This window comes from Choloepus didactylus, chromosome 12 (assembly GCF_015220235.1).
Source record: "Choloepus didactylus isolate mChoDid1 chromosome 12, mChoDid1.pri, whole genome shotgun sequence".
Taxonomy (NCBI): Eukaryota; Metazoa; Chordata; class Mammalia; order Pilosa; family Megalonychidae; genus Choloepus; species Choloepus didactylus.
Window position 1 is genome coordinate 101,753,910 of NC_051318.1, and position 21,118 is coordinate 101,775,027.

The 21,118-nt window shown below is 49.1% G+C and overlaps 1 protein-coding gene across 2 annotated transcripts in view; it reads left to right on the forward strand.

Annotated features, from left to right (window-relative positions):
• The window catches only part of WDFY2 (WD repeat and FYVE domain containing 2), a 204,084-nt gene extending 191,649 nt beyond the window's left edge, over positions 1 to 12,435 (forward strand). Inside the window, exons 9-12 of one of the 2 annotated variants that reach the window (XM_037800666.1) lie at positions 2,155 to 2,256; positions 3,113 to 3,243; positions 5,135 to 5,243; positions 6,150 to 12,435. In XM_037800666.1, coding sequence (XP_037656594.1) covers positions 2,155 to 2,256; positions 3,113 to 3,243; positions 5,135 to 5,243; positions 6,150 to 6,179 — 372 coding nt within the window. In that variant the 3' untranslated portion in view covers positions 6,180 to 12,435. The other variant, XM_037800667.1, reaches the window with a different exon arrangement.
• The last annotated feature ends 8,683 nt before the right edge of the window (positions 12,436 to 21,118 follow it).

The window sequence follows — 21,118 nt, forward strand, 5'->3', positions numbered from 1 at the left end:
GATTGCCTCAACCTCCCCACTACCACAGCCAGCGCCCATGTCCCCTCACGGACCTGCCTGAGAATTTCTTGGGCCTACAATCCCGAGTGTATCAGTGAAAGGTGCCTGCTCAATCTTATGAAGTATAGCCATATTGCTTTCTGGTTAGCTGTACCCATTTCATGGGGAACAGAGAGTTTCCTGGTGCCCCACATCCCTGCCAGTACTTGTCATCACCCTCTTTCTGGTTCTCCCCTGCTGGAAATTGGGGTAAAATAGTACCTCATTTTCATTTGCATTCTCTGGTTAACAGCGAATTTGAGCTTCTTGTCATTTAGCCACTCAGGCTTCTCTGTCTATGAATTGCATGTTCCTGGTGTCTGGTATGTTTTTGCCCATTTTTCACCTGTTTCTTGTCATTTTCACAGGAGTTCTTTGTATATTCTAGATGTAAAGCTGTTGTCAATTGTAGACTTTGCAGACATCTTCTCAATTTATGCTAGCCTTGTATGGTATGTACTATTTAATAAACTGGTGTTTTTTCCCAGTTGATTACATGGTGAGCATTTTCTGTGTTAGCAAACATTTGTTGCTACCTCATTTTTAATAGTAATATGCTGATATTTGAGAAATTGTTCCATAAACAAATATTAACACTGCCCTCTCAATCCTCTAAGCAGTGTGTTTTTGTAGCATGTGAAGGGCTCAGGGGGGCTAATTCCAGTTTTTCTGGCCACTAGAAGCTCTTGATTAACCCATCGGATTTTTAACTCTGGTCCATCACAGGTATTCCTCAGAAAAGGCTGGCTATGTTTTAGTTTCTCAGGCTGCTCAAGCAAATACCATGAAATGGGTCGGGTTAAACAATGGGAATTTATTCTCTTATGGTTTGAGGTCAAGAAAAAGTCCAAATCAAGGCATCATCGAGGTGGTGCTTTCTCCCCAAAGATGGTGGCATTCCGGGTCTGGCTGCTGGTGATCCTTGGTCCTTGGCTTGTCACATAGCAGCCTCTCCTGCTCTCTCCCTTCTCTTCTGGTGTCTGTTGATGTTCAGCTTCTTGCTTCCTGTGGCTTTTTTTCCCCTCTCTGTCTGAATTTCATTCTCTTATAAAGACTCCAGGAATAGGATTAAGACCCATCCTGATTGAGGTGTGAGACACCTTAACTGCAGTAACCTCATTAAAAGGTCCTGCCTACAGTGGCTCACACCCACATGAATGGACTAGGTTTAAGAACATGTTTTCCGGAGGGACATACAGCTTCAGACCACCCCAGACTCCATCACGGAGAAGGACACTGTCCCAGGGCTTGTGGAGCCTTTAGCATGCAGCTGTTCATTGTGGATCTCCCGGGGGGGGCTGTTGTTTCCAGCACTTGATCTCAGGCCTCTTTTACAGTAGGCATCTGGGGGGTCTTCGTGTTCCCTTTAATTCACTTTTGGGGAACCCTGGGCTGGATGTATTTTTTCAAAATTCCTTGGGTTCTGTGATATGCAGCGAGAGATCCCTCCCTCTGCCAATAATGACCTCTATAGAGTTGAACATATGTGTGGAAGCCACAATATGTGTAGTCTACCCAGATACTTTAAAGAATAGCTTTAAAAAAAGAAAATTCTGTTTGACATGATTTAGAGTGCTCATGACAGGGTTGGGAAATAGTGAACAAAACCTTGAAGCAAGGAGCAGAACCCCAAATCCTGCTGAGCCCTGCCACGAGTGGACAGGGGGCAGGTGGCTTCCTGGAATACACACCAACACGGGGGTGGCTGGCAATGTGTGTACACATTAATTATATAGAATATGTACAATGACATTATATGTAACTGTATGTAAGTCGAGCAAATAGAATTGCTTATGAGCAGAGAATATGAGATAACGGCCCAAATCCTCATGGCGGCTCACCAATCCTGTGTGCTGAGGCCCCTGCCTTCCCCGCCAGCCTCGTTCCTCTGCTCTCCCTCCTGCAGTCCAGCCCCCTTGGCCTCCTCCCATCCCACCCTTCAGGTGTCAGAGACAGGGTCGTGTACCTGCAAGTAGGTCAGAGCCATCTGGTCTACCCCTCTCCATAGCACTCAGTACTGCTCCTTCTCAGGCTTTACATGCTTACTTATTTAAATAATTATTATTAATGTTTTCATTTTCTCACTGTGACCCATTGTGTGCTTTATTTGACAAGACCCCTGAATGGTTGGACAGTGATTCCTGTCAAAAGTGTGATCAGCCTTTCTTCTGGAACTTCAAGCAGATGTGGGACAGTAAGAAAATTGGCCTAAGACAGGTTGGTAATATGGTTGCTTAATCCAAATGTAGTAGTGTGGAAATAACTTTATTTTATGATCCTAGAAGAGAGGACACCCCTGGGAGAGAGGTGTGTTTGTGTGGAGGGAACACGTCATTACCCAGGGGTAGTGGCTGCACATTAATTTCGTTCCCTTTGTCTACTGTAATTCACTCCTGCTGGACTCAGCCTACAGAGGGGCAGTGGCTTGTCCCTACTCAGCAGTGAAGGGATGTGACTTTAAAATTCGAGTGGCATCTCCTGAAACGTGCCTTAAGATCGGTCATGCTTAGCTCTTGGGTGCCAGGCCATGCAGTTATACTTGGTGTTCATTTCTCCCTATTTCACTTTTCCTCCTTCCACCTCAGTTTTAGTTATTTAGATCTGCTTATAATGCAGCATTTTCAGTGAGATGCCATGGTTGGATTTGGTTTTCCCCAAGGAGATTGAATGGTTGGGTCCTCTACGCTGAGCAGAGCCAAAGTGGGGACTCCAGATTGAATGGGGTTCCAGCCGCCTTCCCCTTCCTCCCGGAGTATGTTCTCTGGAGATGGCACTTCCTCAGTACACCCAGCATTAAAATAACCTGGCTGCCTGGGAGGTTCCTCCAAAGCCCTAGAGACAATAATCGGAGAGGACCAAGAATGGAGAAAGGACGGAGAAGCGGGAGGTAGCAGAGTCAGGTTTGTTTCCTAACAGTCCTCGTTCTGAATAAACAGAGTACAGGAAAGAGAGCACACCTGGTGTTTTCCTTTTGACTTCCTGGGATAGTCTTGCTTTTCCTGCTCGTCCTACGTTGACCACGCCTGGGTCCACCTCGAGAGGACGCAGTGTCCATCTTCTCTCCCTCTTCCAGCACCACTGCCGCAAGTGCGGGAAGGCTGTGTGCGGCAAGTGCAGCTCCAAGCGCTCCTGCATCCCGCTGATGGGCTTCGAGTTTGAAGTGAGGGTCTGCGACAGCTGCCACGAGGCCATCACCGACGAAGAGTAAGTTTCAGCGGTCGGCAGAATTCTCGGCTAGGGGAGAGAACCTACGAACCCAAGAGCCACACTCAGCACGACAGCCACGACTGATAGGGGCCTAGTTCCTGCTAGTGGTAAAGGCCCCCCTTTTCCACCAGGGATTTCTATTATCTTCTGGGACAGGAGGAGAGAGAATATGTGCAAAGACATCTCGGTGCTCTTCACAGTCCCGGGGTGAAACACGGGGGTTGTGCATCGGCAGTGGCTGCTCATGGAGCACGCCCTTCTGTCTGCTCATTTACTCAGAATTGCCCAGGGTTCACTTTCTAGCCCCAGCTGGTGTCTGTATTCAACCACAGCCTCCAGGTTTCGTTTTCCAGGAAGAGCTGAGCCACCTTACCCATGAGCCGAATATGAGTTGCTCAACTGCTAAGACTGGCCACTTTGTTTTTCCTGCCCAGCACCCTAGAGCCCAAAGCACTGCCCCTCGGAGAACTTCAGAGAGCGGGGCAGATCTGGGTTGCCTCTGTAATGGTGGCTGGTTGAAAAATGCCCCCAGGCATACATGGGATGTTCTGGAACAAGGTTGCCTTTTAATGAATTACAGAAGGGTCTCATAGGAGACCTCTCTTCTGAAACCTCCTACTCCCACCCAACCCCAGCACCTTGTGTATGGCAAAGTCATTTTAATTATTAGATGGGTGTCTTAAAAGCACCGTGTAAATAGAAACATCTTTAAAATGCGTCCGAGGAGGTCAGCATGTAAAGGAAATTCTTGGCAAATTAATAAAAACAGAAAATCCTTTTGCAGTATGAATAACCCTAATTTATGTTTCGAATTCTTATTTACCCCTAGCAAATATAAATCAAAATGCCCTTGCATAAAGTAAGCATTTATGTTCCTTGATTATTTTCCACTCATCATGATGATATTAATAAGAGAGCTCTTCTCTCATTGAGTTAGAGTGCTTGAAGAGGCCTTAGAGATACTCTCATTTAATCCTTCTTTTTATAGATAAACTCAGACCCAGAGTCCAAGTGACTTGCAAATTCAGCTTAAGACTTTAATGCTAAAAATTTTTAAGTGATCATCTTCTGTATAGTGAAGATCTGTCCTACAGATTGAGCCACAGGAAGAAAAAGAAAACCATCTTCAGAGAGCTGACTGGGGAGGAGTAGGGGCTCCTGGGCATGATCAGTGAACCACTGCCCCTTTCCTGCACCTCTGTCCCCTTTTCCCATGTCACCGTTTCTCCTGCCTCGTCCTCCTGGAAGCATTGGCAGTGACTCTGGAGCACGTAGGCAGTTGAGCAGCCTTACTATTTAAAAAAACTCGTAGACTAAAAAAATCCAAAACACATAGCAATGTGTTTGTATTTTGTCCTACTTGTTAAAGCCTTAGAAGACTACAGGAAAACAGTCTTCAGTCACACCAGTGAATAGAGGACAAAGGACGGATGGCCTTTGTTTATTTAGAATGACAATTAATGGTATCTTAGGCATTTTAACAAGCATGCTTCTGTTTTGTAATTAAATAGGCAGAGGTAGATAGTTTACTGGCAGGCCCTTAGCAAAAGCTTAAACTTAGCAAAAAGCATTGTGGGTGTTTGTTTTTTAAGATTTATCACAAAGATGGAAATTTTATCTCGGAAATTCCACAGACCCCACTGGAATGACAGATTCCTTTTAACAGATTCCTCTTCTTTTACCCTCTCACCTTTCCCTCTTTTTTTTTTTTTTTTTTTTTAATTATTATTATTAAATCTGTAACAGGCTGCCAGGGAATAAAGACAGATCTGACGAGCAAGCAGTTGTAGCCATTTGGCTAAAAATTGGAGCTTAATGTCTCCGTAGACCCTTCCCTGTCACTCCTTGTACCCTCTGAAACTCTTCTCTCTCCCCTTGCTCCTCCCAGACGCGCCCCCACAGCCACCTTCCATGACAGCAAACACAACATCGTGCATGTGCACTTTGACGCGACCAGAGGGCGGCTGCTGACATCTGGAACTGACAAGGTTATTAAGGTACGACCCCACTCTCCATCTTGGTCTTTGTGGAAGTTTACAGAAGCACCAAAATATGTGTGGGGCTTTTCAAAAGGTTCGCAGCAAGCACTTCTGAGAGCCCCCCTACTTGGGGCATACTCTTAGAAATAATATGTCCCGTGCACATGGCCGAAAGACAAATACAGACAGTTCAGAGTTGAGCAGTGGGAGATGGTGCTGCTGGAGAAGGCATCGTGAGGGCCATGGGGTTTGAACAGAGCACTGAATGAAAGGTGGGACTCCAGGAATAAACAAGCTCTTTCCCCAGGGAGACCAATTAGGCCTGGGCCTCTCTGAGGACCCCCAGGGGGTCACTGCCACAGCTGAGACCTGCACCTGCGCCACCCCCTGAGCAGCACGGCTCACGCCCGCCCCCTGCACCCAGTGCTGCACCCTCCCTAGGAGGCAGCAGCAGGATGCGGTGGTTAAAATCACCCCCTCTGGGTGCTGCCAGACCTCCATGATTTTGAGCAACTTGACAGGAAACCCTGGGAGCCTCGGTTCCTCTGCTTGTGAAAGGAAACATCTTGTAGAACTGCTGGGAAGATTAAAGGAGATTAGATGTGATTAAGACACAGACCTGTTTCGTTTTGTGCCCAATGTGTTGCGTTAGGCTCCTTTCCCCTCAGGTGGATCTCACCTTCCTGTATTCTCCATTTGCAGGATCAAGCTTTCCAACTGCCATTGTCATGTTTTTGTGCTTTATGTAGACTTTTTTGAGGGAAAAATACTTTGTTTCCTTTTATTTTACAGAATGGAAATCAGTTCAGTATTTACTTGATTTTTAATGAGAAAGGTCACTTGAAAAATTCACTTCTAGGGGCTGTTTAGCCTCAGCCCAGTTTATTTTTAGCTTATCACATACTCTTTTTCCTTCTTTTACAGCTGTGGGATATGACCCCCGTAGTGTCCTGATGACACTCCCAGGAATCAGAAGATGTATTTACTAAGGAAACAGTGATTCTAATTCAAATCGTTACTGGAGACATGAAGTAGCTGTGTGAGAAGTAAAAGGGAAACTAAAGCATCTGGATGAATATGCGTATCACCCCCACGTACAGTGGTGAACCGGTGAATTACCACTTGCAAGGGGACTCTTTCAACTTGTTCATAAAATATCAAAGAAGGTATTTTTTTAACAAACGGTTTATACAATAGTCTGGCTGAGCTCTGTTGTTTTGCATATCCTGAAAAATCTGTGTAGGGAGTTTAATTGCTGTATTTTTCAACAGTTCATGTTACTTGTTGCTTTCTGTGTCGGAGACACGAGGGAAGTGTCAGGGTGTTCCTGGTCATTATAAAGTCGTGGTGGTGTTTTCTTCTCGTCAGCGCGTGTCATGTGGTATCACTCTCCCATCTTTTCTCCGCCTCTCCTCTCGCCTTCATCTGCCGTTGCCTGGAGTCAAAGTCTTTACGCTCTGTGTTCACAAGGTTTCGGCTTTCATATCCTCTTCAGCAGAGATTGGGGAAAAAAACCACTCGTGGTGAATCGCCCGAGGAGTGATCTGTTTGTGTAATGCCTGATGTGTTCATCTCCTCGTTGCATAGAAATGACCCTGGGTTTCTGCTTCCATTTTCTCGGCCTTTCCCACATTTAAAACTGGGAGGGAGAAAGCTGCTGCCACCCATTGCCACCCCAGAAGTAGATTATTATAACCCAGCTACAGCTGGCGGTGCCTGCGGGTCATTTAGAACACAGCTGGAGCCTCCTGGGCCTTTTACCTTTCAGTTTTATTGACGCAGCTTCCCTTCACCCATAATATTAAAAACAGGCAAAAATGTTACACGCTTCACAAGCAGGTATCTTTAAGATGTCTGTGAGACGTCACCTCCAACCTTGACCGTAGCCATTACTGTGAGCTCGTCATCCTGCTCATTCCTCAGTCTGTGTGTCTTTCCCTTTAAGAACCAAGTATTCAGACCTTTGTATCCTAATGTAGTTTCTCAGAACATTCTGCACAGCTGCCTGCTAAACCCATATGTGAGCCGAGACTTAAAGGCGCTGTCTCTCACGGCTCACACTGTATCGCTGTCATGAATGTAAAACAGGGCACAAGAAAATGAGCCCGAAGGACCCTTTATTTCTAAGGGAAGCCAGTCAAACTTGATTAAGCGAAATATTCCGTCTGCCATGACAACTCGGGATACTGAACTCCTTTTTAGAAACCTGTTTTCACCTGCAAAAATAAAATTAAACAATAGTGGCAAACACGTGGCTGCCCCATTCTAAGCACTTTACATGTCTCCCCTCCCTCCCCCCTTTTCAGTCCTGTCCTGGAGGGAGCATGGGGGTACGGGGACGCTACGTCTCCTGGGATCACCAAGGTAAAGAAAATCTAGCACACGAACAGGCCAGCTGCCTGCCCTCCCCGTCCAACCCCACCTCCGCAATGTCTGGATCACTTCTGACTTGACAAATTTTTGCTGGTAGTATTTGAGTGAAATTGAAATCATCCTTTTTTTTTTTCTCTTTTCCTGGAAAGCAGATTTCCCCCCTTTCTGATCATTAATTACTTTCTTTTTCCAACCAAGGGAAGCACTACAAGCCACACTTGGGTACCGCCCCTAACGCTGACAAAGTGGGCTTCTTGGGCACACGGCTTCCTGGAGATGGTTGTGCTCCCTGGCACCAGGACACAGGGCAGCGTGTGTGTTCTGGGCAGCCACATTCTCTGACAGTGACAGTGACATCAGCCCCGCTCAGCCCACGTGGCCATAATTCTCAAGACATAGAGACACACACACACGCGGACGCGATTGCCACTTCCCAACACGCTGACCCCTTCCATGCCATCAGTTAGAGCTGATATAACTACCTGAGTCTTCTCTGCATGATTGCTCTGTGAGACAGCTTTAAAAAGGGAATTATTGTCTCTCTTGTGGTTTATTACTAGAACCTGCAGCCACTTGTATATTAACTTATAAGAAGCAGTGTGTTGGAAATGAACAGAAATGGATTGCTCTGTTTTCTCTTCCTGAACTTTGGAACCTGGCTTGCAGACAGATAGGGACGTGCAGTAGATCGGGCACCCGGCAAGCTGAGCTCTGACCTCACTCGGGAAGCTGGGTGGTCCCGTGGGTCTCTGGCCAGCATGTGGTTTCGGGCCTGAGACCTGCACACCACTCCCGCCGTCTCCCTTCCCGGCCCGGCCATCCCCCAGCCCACAGAGCCACCCAGAGGGGTAAACCCCTGGAAACCTCCCTGGTGACCAGTCGTGGTCAACAGCCACTGGTAGGCCAAGTTATCCACAGCCCTGCCCTTTCCTTTCTCCTCATCTCTTCTGGGGTACTTGAATTTGGTGAGAAGTTCTACAAACCAAGTATGTATCTTTGTAATACTGTGAATTCTTGAGTTTTACATTAAATGTCTTCACCATTTTTGTAATTCACAGAGAAATATTTGCTGGTGTTGGTTGTCTTCCGAGCATGTTACAGAACTGGAGGCTTCATTCATTAGGAGTGGAAGCTGGTACCAGCCCTTGGCTTTCCTCCTCTCTAGGTTAATTCATCAGACGTCTTGTTTTACCGTGTTGGAATTGCACTTTACATGTATTTTCGCTCCATAATCTTGTTGCAGCTCTGGCGAGTCATGCCTAACATGGCTAAGCTGGGAAAGTGGCAAAACTGCACATACCAGATATGTAGTTGATGTCTATTTAGCAGAACAAAATCAATCATATGCGCTCAGTTTCTCCAAAGGAATGCTGCCACTGGAGCCTTCAACTTCCCGGATGTAAATCTCCACAGTAGCAAAAGTAGTTTTAGAGAAAGTACTTAGAATCGTACCTCCTTTCATATGTGGTCAGTCAACCATGATCAGTTTTCGGAATGTGTTTCTCAACTTGATTGTTTCAATTATTCCGAGAACCGTAGACTTACAAGAACCGGAAGGGATCTTCAGAGGTCTAGAATGTTCTAAGCACAGAACACTTCAGTCATCCCAGTAGGGTAGATGTCACCGAAGTGGAAACAAAAGAACCTAAGGAGAGAACTCAAGGCACAGTTGTCTCTGCACATCACTGGCAGTGGCGTGAGCGGGAAGCCTTGAGACGGGGAGCTCGGGGAACCAGGTAGCTTCCTCTCGTCACACGTGTATTTGTCACTTCTTCTGGCCCCAGCCCTGTGGTATGTGGGGGCAGGTGCTGTGCCATCAGGCGGCTGCCGCCAGGTCTCAGTCAGCATAAACTGCACACGCTTCTCTACAGACCACCCCAGTGGCAGGATTTCAGTGGAAATCCAGGGGTGCAATAAATGCCCGCGGTTTGTCCGAAGGCTGGCCTGCAGCATTTGCCTTACTTACAGAAGGGGTGTTACCTTTGTCTTCTGAGCTTCAGTTTTTAAAAAGCATAATTTATTTTTGTTTAACATTAATCAAGGTTTAAAGCCTGAATTTTGACTTTTAAGCAAAAGGATCGCGCTAAACTATGTATCAGATTTACCGGACAAAAATATTCATTAGATGAGATTCATTTGGTTTTGTCTTTTCATAATAGTTTAATGTATGCAGATGACCTTGTTGGCTAAGATTTATGATTTAAAGTGAAAGTGCTTTGCCAAAGCATTCTTATTTTTCCCTCCTTTAACATAAGTTTAAGTTGATTTTTTTCCTGATATGGAAGTGATTATCTAGGAACTTGACTGGAAGACACAGAAATTAAGTCCCTTTTGAACACTGAGCTATCTGGATGAGCCTGAGATTGTAGCCAACCAGCCCCCTTGCCCACTGTGCACCAGTCTTTGAACTAGGTAGAGGTTAAGAGGTCTCCGAGGCCCCTTCCCTGGCCTGGCCATTGGATCATTTCAGGGTAGATGCAGTGATAAAAGTGTGTTGGGGTGTGGGGCTCCTACCCAGGGAGTTAGACAGGGCGCCCCCAACCCAGCGGGTGGGGCAGGAGGGTCTTGCAAAGGTGAGGACTCCTGAACTGGCTGCTACAGGCTGAGTAGGAGGGAGGGGAGGGAAGGAAATGGCTTTCCCGGCTGCAGGAGCAGCGTCAACGTAAGACCCTGGATCTGGAAACAGCCGGGGTGCTGGGGGCCCACAGGTGGTGTGGAGTTGCCTGAAAGTATCAGGGGCATCTGCTGCAGTCCCAGCACCCACTCTCTGGTTGCCCATAGACACTGATGTGCCGTGGCTGTAGAGAGGCTCGTCCCTCGTTTCAGAGTCGAGTTTTCCTGCAGCCTATGCCAATATTGAATGGAAATGCCTAGAACTGTGGTGACTAATTTTTGAACGTTCTGTGTACATAGCCCTTCCCAGGATGTGTGGTGTTTAGCTGGAGATGTTACCCACTGCGGCCCTTGACTTGGAGGAACTTAGAGAGAAATGGGATTATACAGGCAGCTGGGCTCAGCTGCTCCGCTTTGAAAAAGGCAAGACCCCGAACCGTGACGAAGGAGATTGTTCTAGACAGCTGCTGGCAGCACCGAGTCGTCCGGGCCTGTGCAGGCAGCTGCTGCCCTCCGTTTCCTTCTTGGCGTTAGCTGGTTCTTGCAGGAATGTGATAAATCCTCACCCTAGTGGCCAAGTGGAACCAAAAGCTCTTTCTCAATTTAGTTACAGGAAAAGGGCTTGGGCAGCCACCTGCCAGCGAGTTCTGGCTCTGCAGAGGCAGGAGCAGCCCAGCAGCCCACCGCAGGGGCTTTGCCCTCTCTTTCTTGCTATTACATCCCTTTGCCTTTGGCAGGACCCATAAAAACCATACATCCATAACATAATTTAGTGACATCCCTGTTCGTGTGGAAACTTTAGCTCGGCTTTACAACCAAGAACTATGAACTTATCACCCCTCAGGATTCTTTGTTTGTATTTGCCTTTAAACACAATCTTTTCCACAGAGAAGCCTATTTTGGTCTATTACATGCATGTAATGTCTAACAATTGCGTCTGTCTGAAACTGGCATGGGATCCCTGCATTTCCCGTGCCAGGGAATTTTTTGAGCAGACAGGAGATGGCAGAGATGTCGAGAAGATCAAAGCTCTGAACGAGGGTTCAATTTAAATGATCATTCTTAGTCCCTTCCTATCCTGAGAGTCTGTGATTGCACGAGTGTTGTTCATTGTTAGACCAACCTAAACCATTCCCAGGGATGTGGCCGGCCTAACTCAGATGAAAGAGAGTGTCTCATATCAAGTGAACCACTTTCTGGATTTTTCCGTCTAGAACCTAGAAGGCTTGGTTTCAAAAAAGATGGTGAAGTTTGAAGTTAATCACAGAACCATCTCATTAAAAACAGATACCCCAGATGCTCACCTTTATGAGTCAAAAACCATAGCGGACGTTCTCAGGAGAAGCCATGACAGGGAATTGTGAACTGATTTAAAGGTTAGACTTACAACTGACCTCAGTATTCATGACTTTTCCCATCCCCTCCCCACCGTTTTTCTGGGCTCTCTGGGAAGCATGAGAGGGTGAGCTATTACTAATAAATAGGGAATGTGGTTTGAGAACAGTGTTTCACTTGTACACACCCTGTGTTAACCCTCTGCGTGAGCGGCTGCCCTGGGTCAGGAGCAGACGCCAATTGGAGTATGGGCCAAATGTCACGTCGCTGTTGACCATCCTACTTTTCTATATTTGTGTTTTTTGCCATTTGTCTTCCTTTTAAGTGACTTGTTTTTCAACTCATTGTCACTTTGCTAAAGAAAACCTTTATATGAAAAGTACAAAAAGTTACTCGAGTGGACGGCGGGGAGGGTGCCAGCCCATGCTTCTATGTTTGTCATGCGTCCGTCACCAGGGACGCAGACTCTGCTGTCCTGCACGCCCACCGAAGGCTGTGGCCATGTCTGAAAGTGGCGGCAGTGGGCATTGAGTTTATCTTTTTCCAAGGGGTCAGGCTGAGACCGTCCTAAGCCTGATGCTGGGGCAGGTTTCTCCGAGGTGTTTCCAGCTGCCCTGCTCCGGCCTCTGCTGTGTTCCCTGCCACCAGGAGTCTCCAAGTAGACCAGCCAGTCGTGGCCTTGGCCATCCATTGTGCGCCCCGGGGGCAGTCAGCAAGAACTTCCTCCTGGGTTAAAATGCCTGTCCGCAGCTGTATGTTCAAATGCTGCTGGAGATCGTGAATGTTTCTTCCCTGTTCACTCTCCCCGGTATGTCTCTCTAATGTACGTGTGGCCATTCTCCAGGCAAAGCTGTCTCCGTGGTTGAAAATAAATCTCTGTGAAAACCGTCCTGCGGTTGTGGTCCCGTCCCTCATTGTCGAGCTGCACCGTGGGAACCAGGCACCCCAGCCACCCTGCTCTGGTGTCACCTCGGGGTTCCCGGCCAGTCTGTGGGGGTCGGGTGAGCTCTGGGCCGCCCCTGCGCTGGCCACGTGGTTCCCAAGGAGAGCCGCCCTTTTCATTCTCCGCGTTTACCTCTGTCGGCTTTGGCTGTGGTTAACGAACCTTTCCAACAAGGAGAAAGAGGACTTCAGGGAAAATACAGCCTCTAAACACGAGACCCATTTTATGTCGACAGGGTAGGTGTGAAGAAAGCGAGGGGCCTGCCCGTGAGGCCTGGCCACGCCGAGATGCTGTCTCACTGCCGTCCCTTCTTCACAGCCCGCCCCGCACCCTTACGTGGAGCACGTACAGGAGCTCCCTGTCCCTGTTGGGCCCTGACCTTCTGGGCAGGTGCACCCAGAAAAATCCCTTCCCTGGGGGACTTTCGGCCAACAGGCCTCAAAGAGAGCTGGCACCATGTGCCTGGCTGTACCCATCAGGCTTTCCTCAGCTATGGGGGATGCGTTACAGTCATTTCACCGTGAACACAACACCGTATATAGTTATGTTCTAAATCTGCTCATTGATTTGCTTACAGCTTTTCCTGGAGTCACTTCTAGGTGGCACGATTTAGAAGTGTTATCAAACCGTAGCCCAAGAAGACTGTTTGAACAAATGTAAGCTTGCCCCCCGTTATTTAAATGTACACTGTCCCTTGGTGATGCTTTGCTCCTGGGGACGGGCGTGGGGACGTCACCGGTCAGACACGCAGGGGCGGGAAGAGAGGACGGGGGGCCTGTTGACGGCACGCTCCTTCCGCCCGTCGTGGACAGTGCTGGCTAGCTTAAACCTGGACGCTTTAGGGAAACCACATCCTCAAATAAATGAGATTTCAACAGGAAAACACCTGCAGCAGCAGGTCAAGGTGAGCTTGTTCACAGCAGTTATTTTTAAATAGAAGTCCCCACGCTCGTAGTGTCCGGTGGCGACGGTGGCGGCACAGGGGAAGCCGGCGTGGCGGCTGCTCCGTGGCCCCTGGCCGGCCTCTCCTCCCCTGCCCCGCGGCAGCTCTGCCCCTCTGCGGGCTGGTCCAGCCTGTGCAGATCTCCGAGGCAGCTGTTCAGCATTTCCGGTCATTTCTCCTCTTCAGCCGGAGAGGATGGTGTTCTAGCAAGAGGCAAGTGTGTAGAAACTGGTTTCTGGTCTGGAAGTGAGAGGGGAAAATAGCCAGGTGCACGCAGCAGCGAGCTGGCCTCTGACACTGCTGCTGGGCCCGCCTGTACTGTCACCCCACGGGGACACTGACAGAGCCCCCAGCCCTCCAGGACCTCAGGGCCGCCCGTCAGGACAAGGAGAGGACATCCGAGCTGCCTTCCCGGGGGTTCAGGTCTCCTCCAGGTGGCTGAGCAGGAGGGGTGCAGGTGGGAGCTGGGAGCCGAGAGTGGGGTGTGGTTGGGACAGGCAGGAGGTGGCCAGGGCTGGCGACGGGGCATGTGGAGAAGGTCCGGCAGCCCAAGTAGTAAGGGGAAAAGGGAACGGAAGAGAAGCCCCAGGGCCTCTTGCTGATGGCATCTACTCTCATACCTGCCCCCTCATCCCATCTGCTCCCTGGGAGTCCTGCCTGGATAGAGAACAAAACCGTAGCAGGTAACTGCTTCCAAGAACAGGCAAGCAAGCAAAGCCGTGGTTCTTGCCCTCACATGGCCACTCTGGTCAGCCCCTGGTCCCCGGGGGCCCGGCAAGCTTTGGGGACCATCTTTCCCCGGCCAGGTAAGATGCACCCTCGCCTTGCCCAGGGCATCAACTTCAGGGGTCACAAGGATCTCAGGATTTCTGCACTCACGGGACCCACCAAGTTCAGAAGGATGCATGGGGGAAAGGGAAGCAGAAGCATGGGGTGGGGGGGGTACAGAGCCAGGGGTTGAAGCATTTCACAAAACAAACCCCAACAGGTGAAGGGACAGCCCCACCCTCTAAGGCTCACAGCAGGGAGGGTCCGTGCTGTCCCCTGCCCTGCGGTTTCGGGGAAGAGGGTGTCAGCTGTGTGACCAGACAGAGGCGGCTGCACGCAGTCTGCGCTTCGTCCAGGCAGGGAAGCCTCACTGCTGCAGAAGGAAGGGGACGGGTTGGTTGTGGCAGCATTTGGGGTGAAGGAAGTTGGGGTGGTTAGCTGCTTTTAATACCAACATACATGTGTCACAAAATGGAGTGGCACCACGAACTGTTCTCTTTCTAAATATCTACATTTCAGAGACTCTTGTCATTGAGCCCTTAGGGTGTGACTCTGCCCCTGGGTGCCAGGTGCTGCTTCCCGGGAAATCCCATGGCCTCTGGGGCAGGGCTCCCACCCAGCCCACGCTGAAACCCCCCAACCCCTTATATCCTAAGAACCAGGGCGCTCAGGTGAGGGCTGGGGCCTCAGGCTCCCGGGCTAGCGAGCTCTAAAATGAATGGAGCCCCTGAGCTGCTGGCTGTCGGTTTCCTGGACTATAGTAGGTTTTTTTTTTTTTCTTTCAAAGGAGGAGCCTAGTAAGAAGAAGGGAAAGAATGTTCTTGCTTCCTCTTCCCCACTGTTCTGCCTTTTCCTCCCTCTGCTCCCCAGGGCTACATGGAGGTCTTGCTCACTGACTCTCGCCCCCCACGTGGAGACCCCGCCGCACCCTCAGCCTCCCCTGCACCACCCGTAAGCTGCCCTTGCCCGCCCTAATCCTGGAGGCGCGGCCACGTGGCTTGGCTGCCGGCTGAACCCTGTTTTCCCACTGACCTCAGGGAACACGCTGTCTCTAAACTGAGCACACTGCGAAACAAATAAGTTCTCTGGTGAAGCCAAGGAAAGAAAACCAGAAAAAACATCTTGTGAGAGCCTCGTCGAGAGCATAGAAATGTCACAATGGAAAAGATCTTCTCATCTAAGACCTTTTTTTTTTTAAATTTTAAATTCAGTTTTATTGAGATATATTCACATCATACAATCACCCATGGTATACAATCAACTGTTCACTGTAAGGCCATGTTTTTAAATTAAAAATAAACTTTTTCTTGCATTTTGATAGCTTATGCATATTTATTGTGCATAAACTAGGAAATCCTGATGACTGGAAAGGAGGAGTTTGAAACCCTCTGTCCTACCCCTCGGAGATGACAGGTGTTCACTGCCCAGCCCTGCTGTCCACAGGCCACGTCTGCACCCGGGAGACGCGGTGGGTACTCAAACCTGGGGGCACAGCTGGGGGAGCCGCACCTGAACCTGCTAACACAGCTGTTGTAAACCTTCAGGTTGATTATGTTGGAGTCGTCGGGTGATGTGTTGGGGAACAGAAGAGGCTGGGGGCTTCCCAGGGCTCCCCCGGAGGCAGAACTGAGCACGTGTGTCCCTGGAGCACTCTGCAGGGAGCTTCACCTGTGCACAGAGCACGGGAGGTGGCAACGTCCTCGGAGCCAGGCCTCGGAAGGCTGATTCCTGCCAAGTCCCTACATCAGGCACCTGGGGGATGCTACAGGGCACCAGCATAGGGGTGTGTGTGTGTGTGTGTGTGTGTGTGTGCAACAAAGCTAAGGTCGTAAGGCATTTACTACGCTGGAACCTGACGTTTTCATTTAACAATATGCTGCTGACAGTTTGGATCTGAGCAGTATTTCTTTGTGCAGATGTCCCGTAATAATGATATTAATTTCATCCCCTGTCACCAGTGCTCTGGGGGCAGCCTTGTTTTTCAGGTCTTTTATATTTCTTAGGATGCATTCCAAGGAGAGAATACATGCAGTGTAAGGCTTCTAATAAATAGTTGCAATCTGGCCTTGAGAACCGGAAGTGTAGGAGAGAGCCTGCTTCCCAGCGGGGACCAAGAGGACAGCCTGAGAACAGAGCCTGACACCCACGGTGCACCGTGAGCCTGTTCGCTGTTGCTGCTGCTGCTTCCAGGTCTCTTGTTTGGGGAGAGCAGAGTGAGGTCAAGGTCCCAGGCTCGGCACGGGGCAGAGTCGGGAAGAGAATGCACGCGGCTTCCCTGCTGCTGCAGCGTGCTTCCAGGTAATCCAGCTTGCCTCCTTACGGTTTGTCATTTCCCGTTGTGCACTCATTATTTTCAAAGACCAGGGCGGTGCGGAGCCAGCAGGCACCCAACCCCAGGGCCCCAGGCACTCTCCCACGGGCCTCCCCCAGCCCCTGTTCACTCATCTGTAACAGGAGGAGAACGACATTCACCAGCTCCCTCCATCGCCAGGACGCTGTCCCGTCGGGCACCCCACCTGCTGCCCCATCCCCATGTGCTCACCCCAGCCCTGGCACTAGCCCTTTCCATGGCTTTGCAGAAGGCAAACCGGAGACAACAGCTCTGCCTCTAAGGATAAGGCATCTCCCGTTCTAGTCCCAACGTGTCCCAGCTTAAATGGAAAGGAAGAAATCTCTTAGCCCTCATTGCACTGGTTTTGGGTTATTCCTGGGGAGACGGAATCCTGCAGCTGCTCAGATATTTTTAGAAGAAATGTAGCAACGTGGAAATTAAAGACTACCCCGTACCTGGAGTGCTGACCCAGCCAGGATGGCTCCGTGCCCTCCAGCCTGTGGCGCAACAGAACCGAGGGACAGAAAGATGTCACTGGGGCTGAGGCGAGGGTGCTGGCACGCAGGTCCCCGGGTACAAGCCCCTGCGCTGCCTTTGTCCAGAGCTCTGGAATGAGTTTGCCCTGTGATTTCACCTGCACCCATTCAGTTCTGACAGATGTCGGTGCTGCATCTGCCTCTGCCCTGGGAGGTGAGAGCAGCCCGTGGCACACTGGCTGGGGTCTTCCTAGCCCCACAGCTCCTCTTCTTTCTCAAGTCACTGGCATCAGTATTCTTTGCTAGCTGTAAGCTCAGTGAGGGCATTTGCTGTTGTACCTCAGACACCTGGCACAGGGCTAGCACCGAGTGGTGTTCAATAAATGTTTGAACGGAACTCCTGCCTTAGACACGAGTGTAGCCAATATTGGAGATGCATGCATAATTAATAAATCAGTTACAAATTATAGAAATCATCAACTACCCTCCCCACCCCCTTAAATCAAACCGCAACTGTATTCTGGCTACTTCTTGCCGGATCCTAAGACAGTTGGATGATGTTTGCCAAGAAATCCATCTCTGGGTCTCATTTGTGATGAGGTATGGGATCATGCCAGTGTCCCTGGGGAAAACGGTGACGATCTATGGCCCTTTCCCATGCCAGGATTTTGAGTCCTGAGACGCAATACACCAGGATTTGGTCTGGGGGTTAGTGGGGTGTAGCCAGGACACACGGGCAGAGGTGGAGGGGGCTGACTTCAGAGGGCAGCCGCAGCCACAGCAGGGTGGCGGGCGGACCCTGGTGGCTTCCGAAGCCAGGACAGTGTCCAGCTCAGGGAATTTCAGAGCAAGTCCTACCACTGCGGAGTTCATGCATCAGGCTTTAAAAAAAAGAAGACGCTGTGATAAGCTGAGATATGCTCGGACCCTTCTGCCTTTTGGTTCTTCAGGGTAAATGGGACTGCCCTTCGGCGGGGGGTGGGCAGGGGAACCCAGAGTCAGTCTCGGGGTGACACCCAGAAGAGAAGAAGCCGCGTTTTGGCTCCTCCCAGGAGCGTGCCCAAGGCCCCTAGGCTGAGCCAGGCCAACCTGTGATTGATGGAACAGAGACATTCCCGCTCAGCCAGGGAAAGTCTTCAGGAGTTGCTGTGAGCTGCTGAGGGCCAAGATGATGGGATGTGAGAGTCAGGCCTCATTGGGAAAGAGCCCAGGTGGGACAGCAGTCAGATGCAATCTTGGGAAATTCACTTTTTGTGCCTAGACAAGAGTCCCACAAAACACTGTCCTTTCTGACTGTAGGTCCTTGGGGTTCCATTTCTGATCCAACATTCCTCCCAAGGAGACTGTTATCTGCAATAGACGTAACAGAAATTGCAGTCAAGAGCTTCACACCCTCCCATTCATCTTCCCTGCCTGTCGAGCAGCCTGTTCGTTTCCTGTTAATGTTATAACCGGTGACCACAGACAGAGGCTGGAAACAACACAGATTTATCATCGTGCGGTTCCAGACATCAGAAGTCTGAGATGGAGCTTATGGGGACAAAATCAGGGTGTCAGCCAAGCTGTGTCCCTTCCGGAGGCTCTGGGGGTGGGATTCTATTCCTTGGCTTCTCCAGCTCCCAGAGGCTGCCGGCACTCCTTGGCTTGCGGCCCCATCTCTCTGACCTCTCTTTCCCCATCACCTTCCTTGTCTAATTCTGACCCCCATCCTCCCTCTTATAATTATGGACCCTTGTGATTGCATTGCACCCACCCAAGATTCCAGGATCACCTCCCCAACTCAGGATCCTTACATCTGCAAAGCCCCCTTTGTCATGGAAGGTCACATATCCCCAGGTTCTGGGGGTTAGGACATGGGTGTGTTTGGGGGGCTATTCTGCTGACCAGAGTCAGCCCCCTAAATAGTCTGTTCATTTTAACCCATTAAGAGAGAACAGGCCTTTCCCTTCCCATCTGAGCAGGACGGTCTCCAGAAAATGCACACACATAACGTGCGTGCACACACACGTGCGTGCAGCTGCTCCTTGCTCCCCAGAAGGCTCCCTTTCCCAAGGCTTTGCAAATTCTGACAACACCTGAGGGAAAGCCTCGGTGAGGGCTGGGGCTTTCCCACAGCTCTCGGTTGGGTTCTGTCTCTTCACAGGGATCCTGTGGGCTGCATGCGGTCGGCAGCCATGAGAGAGGCAGGAAGTGGGGAGAGGAGGCCGAGAGCAGGACAGGGCAGGCTCCAGGTGGGTTCCAGGGTCTGGGGGCCGCCGGCGGTCCTCTCCTGCTGGGACAAGGGTGCAGAATCCCCATCTGTGCCTTGCATCCCTTCCAATGCGTGTGACCCAGCTGGACTCCTCCGTGCTTGGCTACCACCGCTTTGCTTCCAGCTGTTAAACAGAAGACTGACAGGCCCAGTGGGTGGAATTTGGTTCTTCCCTGTAGATGGGGACAGAACAGCCCCCCTTAGGACACTTGGCAGCAAGCCTGGGGCCACCAACCTCCCATGAGGAACGAAGCCCATTGCCTACCAAGCATCCCACAGACCTATCCACACACCCCTCTGGGGTCGTGCTCTTTCTCCAACACGGATCGAGGCAGTCGTGAGAATATATGCACCTGCAGAGGCACAGAGCAGCCCCTGAGGGCTGGGACGGAGTGAGATCCCCGTGCTGCAGGAATCCTACGTCAGGGTGACCTCTGGGGGTTCTGCTGTCCTATCGGGTTTTCCTTTCCCCAGGCCTGGAGGACTCTACATCCATTAGAAGGACGGCACTGAGCAGAAAAGAGAAGCCACCAGCAGGGAAGGCACAAGCTGCAGAACTGTGTACGAGCCCATGCTGCACCGTCAAAAATAGACACCCATGCATTAATTATGCCCCGCCTGTATCCAGAAAAATAGGAATATGAAATATGAAACTTAGCAATGCTGCTTACGTCTCAAGGGCAGAATTCTATGTTACACGTTTCTATATTGTTTGTATTTGAATATTTTTACAATGAGCATATCATTAGATGGTTATTTCCTCAGTCATAAAATATATATATATATATATGTATATATATAACATTTTTTTTTTTTTTTTTTTTTTTTTTCCCAAAACAAAATTTAGTGAGTAGAGTGACATTGCTTTATAATTTTGCAAATACAGTCTGTTGTAATATCACATATTGTTTACCCTCTGGAAAACTCTACCTTTTTAAGAGATTAAAACTGAAAAAAAGGAAATATATTATGCAGTTATAAAAATAGTTTTGGATTTGCAAATCCCTGATAAAGGTCTCAGATGCCATCCAGAGATCCCCAGTCCACATTTGGAAAACCACTGGTCATCTATGTCTTTTATCAATTTTTAGTCTACTTGTTCTACCAGTTGCTGAAAGAGAAGTGTCAAGGTTTCTTTATGATTGGGGAATTGTCTCTTTCTCCAATTAATATGTCACTGATGTATTTTGAAGCTTCATTATTACCTGCGTATGTGGTTATGCTGATAATGTCTTTCTGATAGATTGACACCTTAATTATTATGAAATTTCTCTCTCTCTGGTAATACTCTTTGCCTTGAAGTCTACTTTATCAGATACTGATATAATTATTCCACTCTTCTTATACATACACTTCGCATAATATGTTTTCTTCCATGCTTTTTTTTTTTTTTTAATCATCATTTTATTGAGATATATTCACATACCACGCAGTCATACAAAACAAATTGTACTTTCGATTGTTTACAGTACCATTACATAGTAGTACATTCATCACCTAAATCAATCCCTGACACCTTCATTAGCACACACACAAAAATAACAAGAATAATAATTAGAGTGAAAAAGAGCAATTGAAGTAAAAAAGAACACTGGGTACCTTTGTCTGTTTGTTTCCTTCCCCTACTTTTCTACACATCCATCCATAAACTAGACAAAGTGGTGTTTGGTCCTTATGGCTTTCCCAATCCCATTGTCACCCCTCATAAGCTACATTTTTATACAACTGTCTTCGAGATTCATGGGTTCTGGGTTGTAGTTTGATAGTTTCAGGTATCCACCACCAGCTACCCCAATTCTTTAGAACCTAAAAAGGGTTGTCTAAAGTGTGCATAAGAGTGCCCACCAGAGTGACCTCTC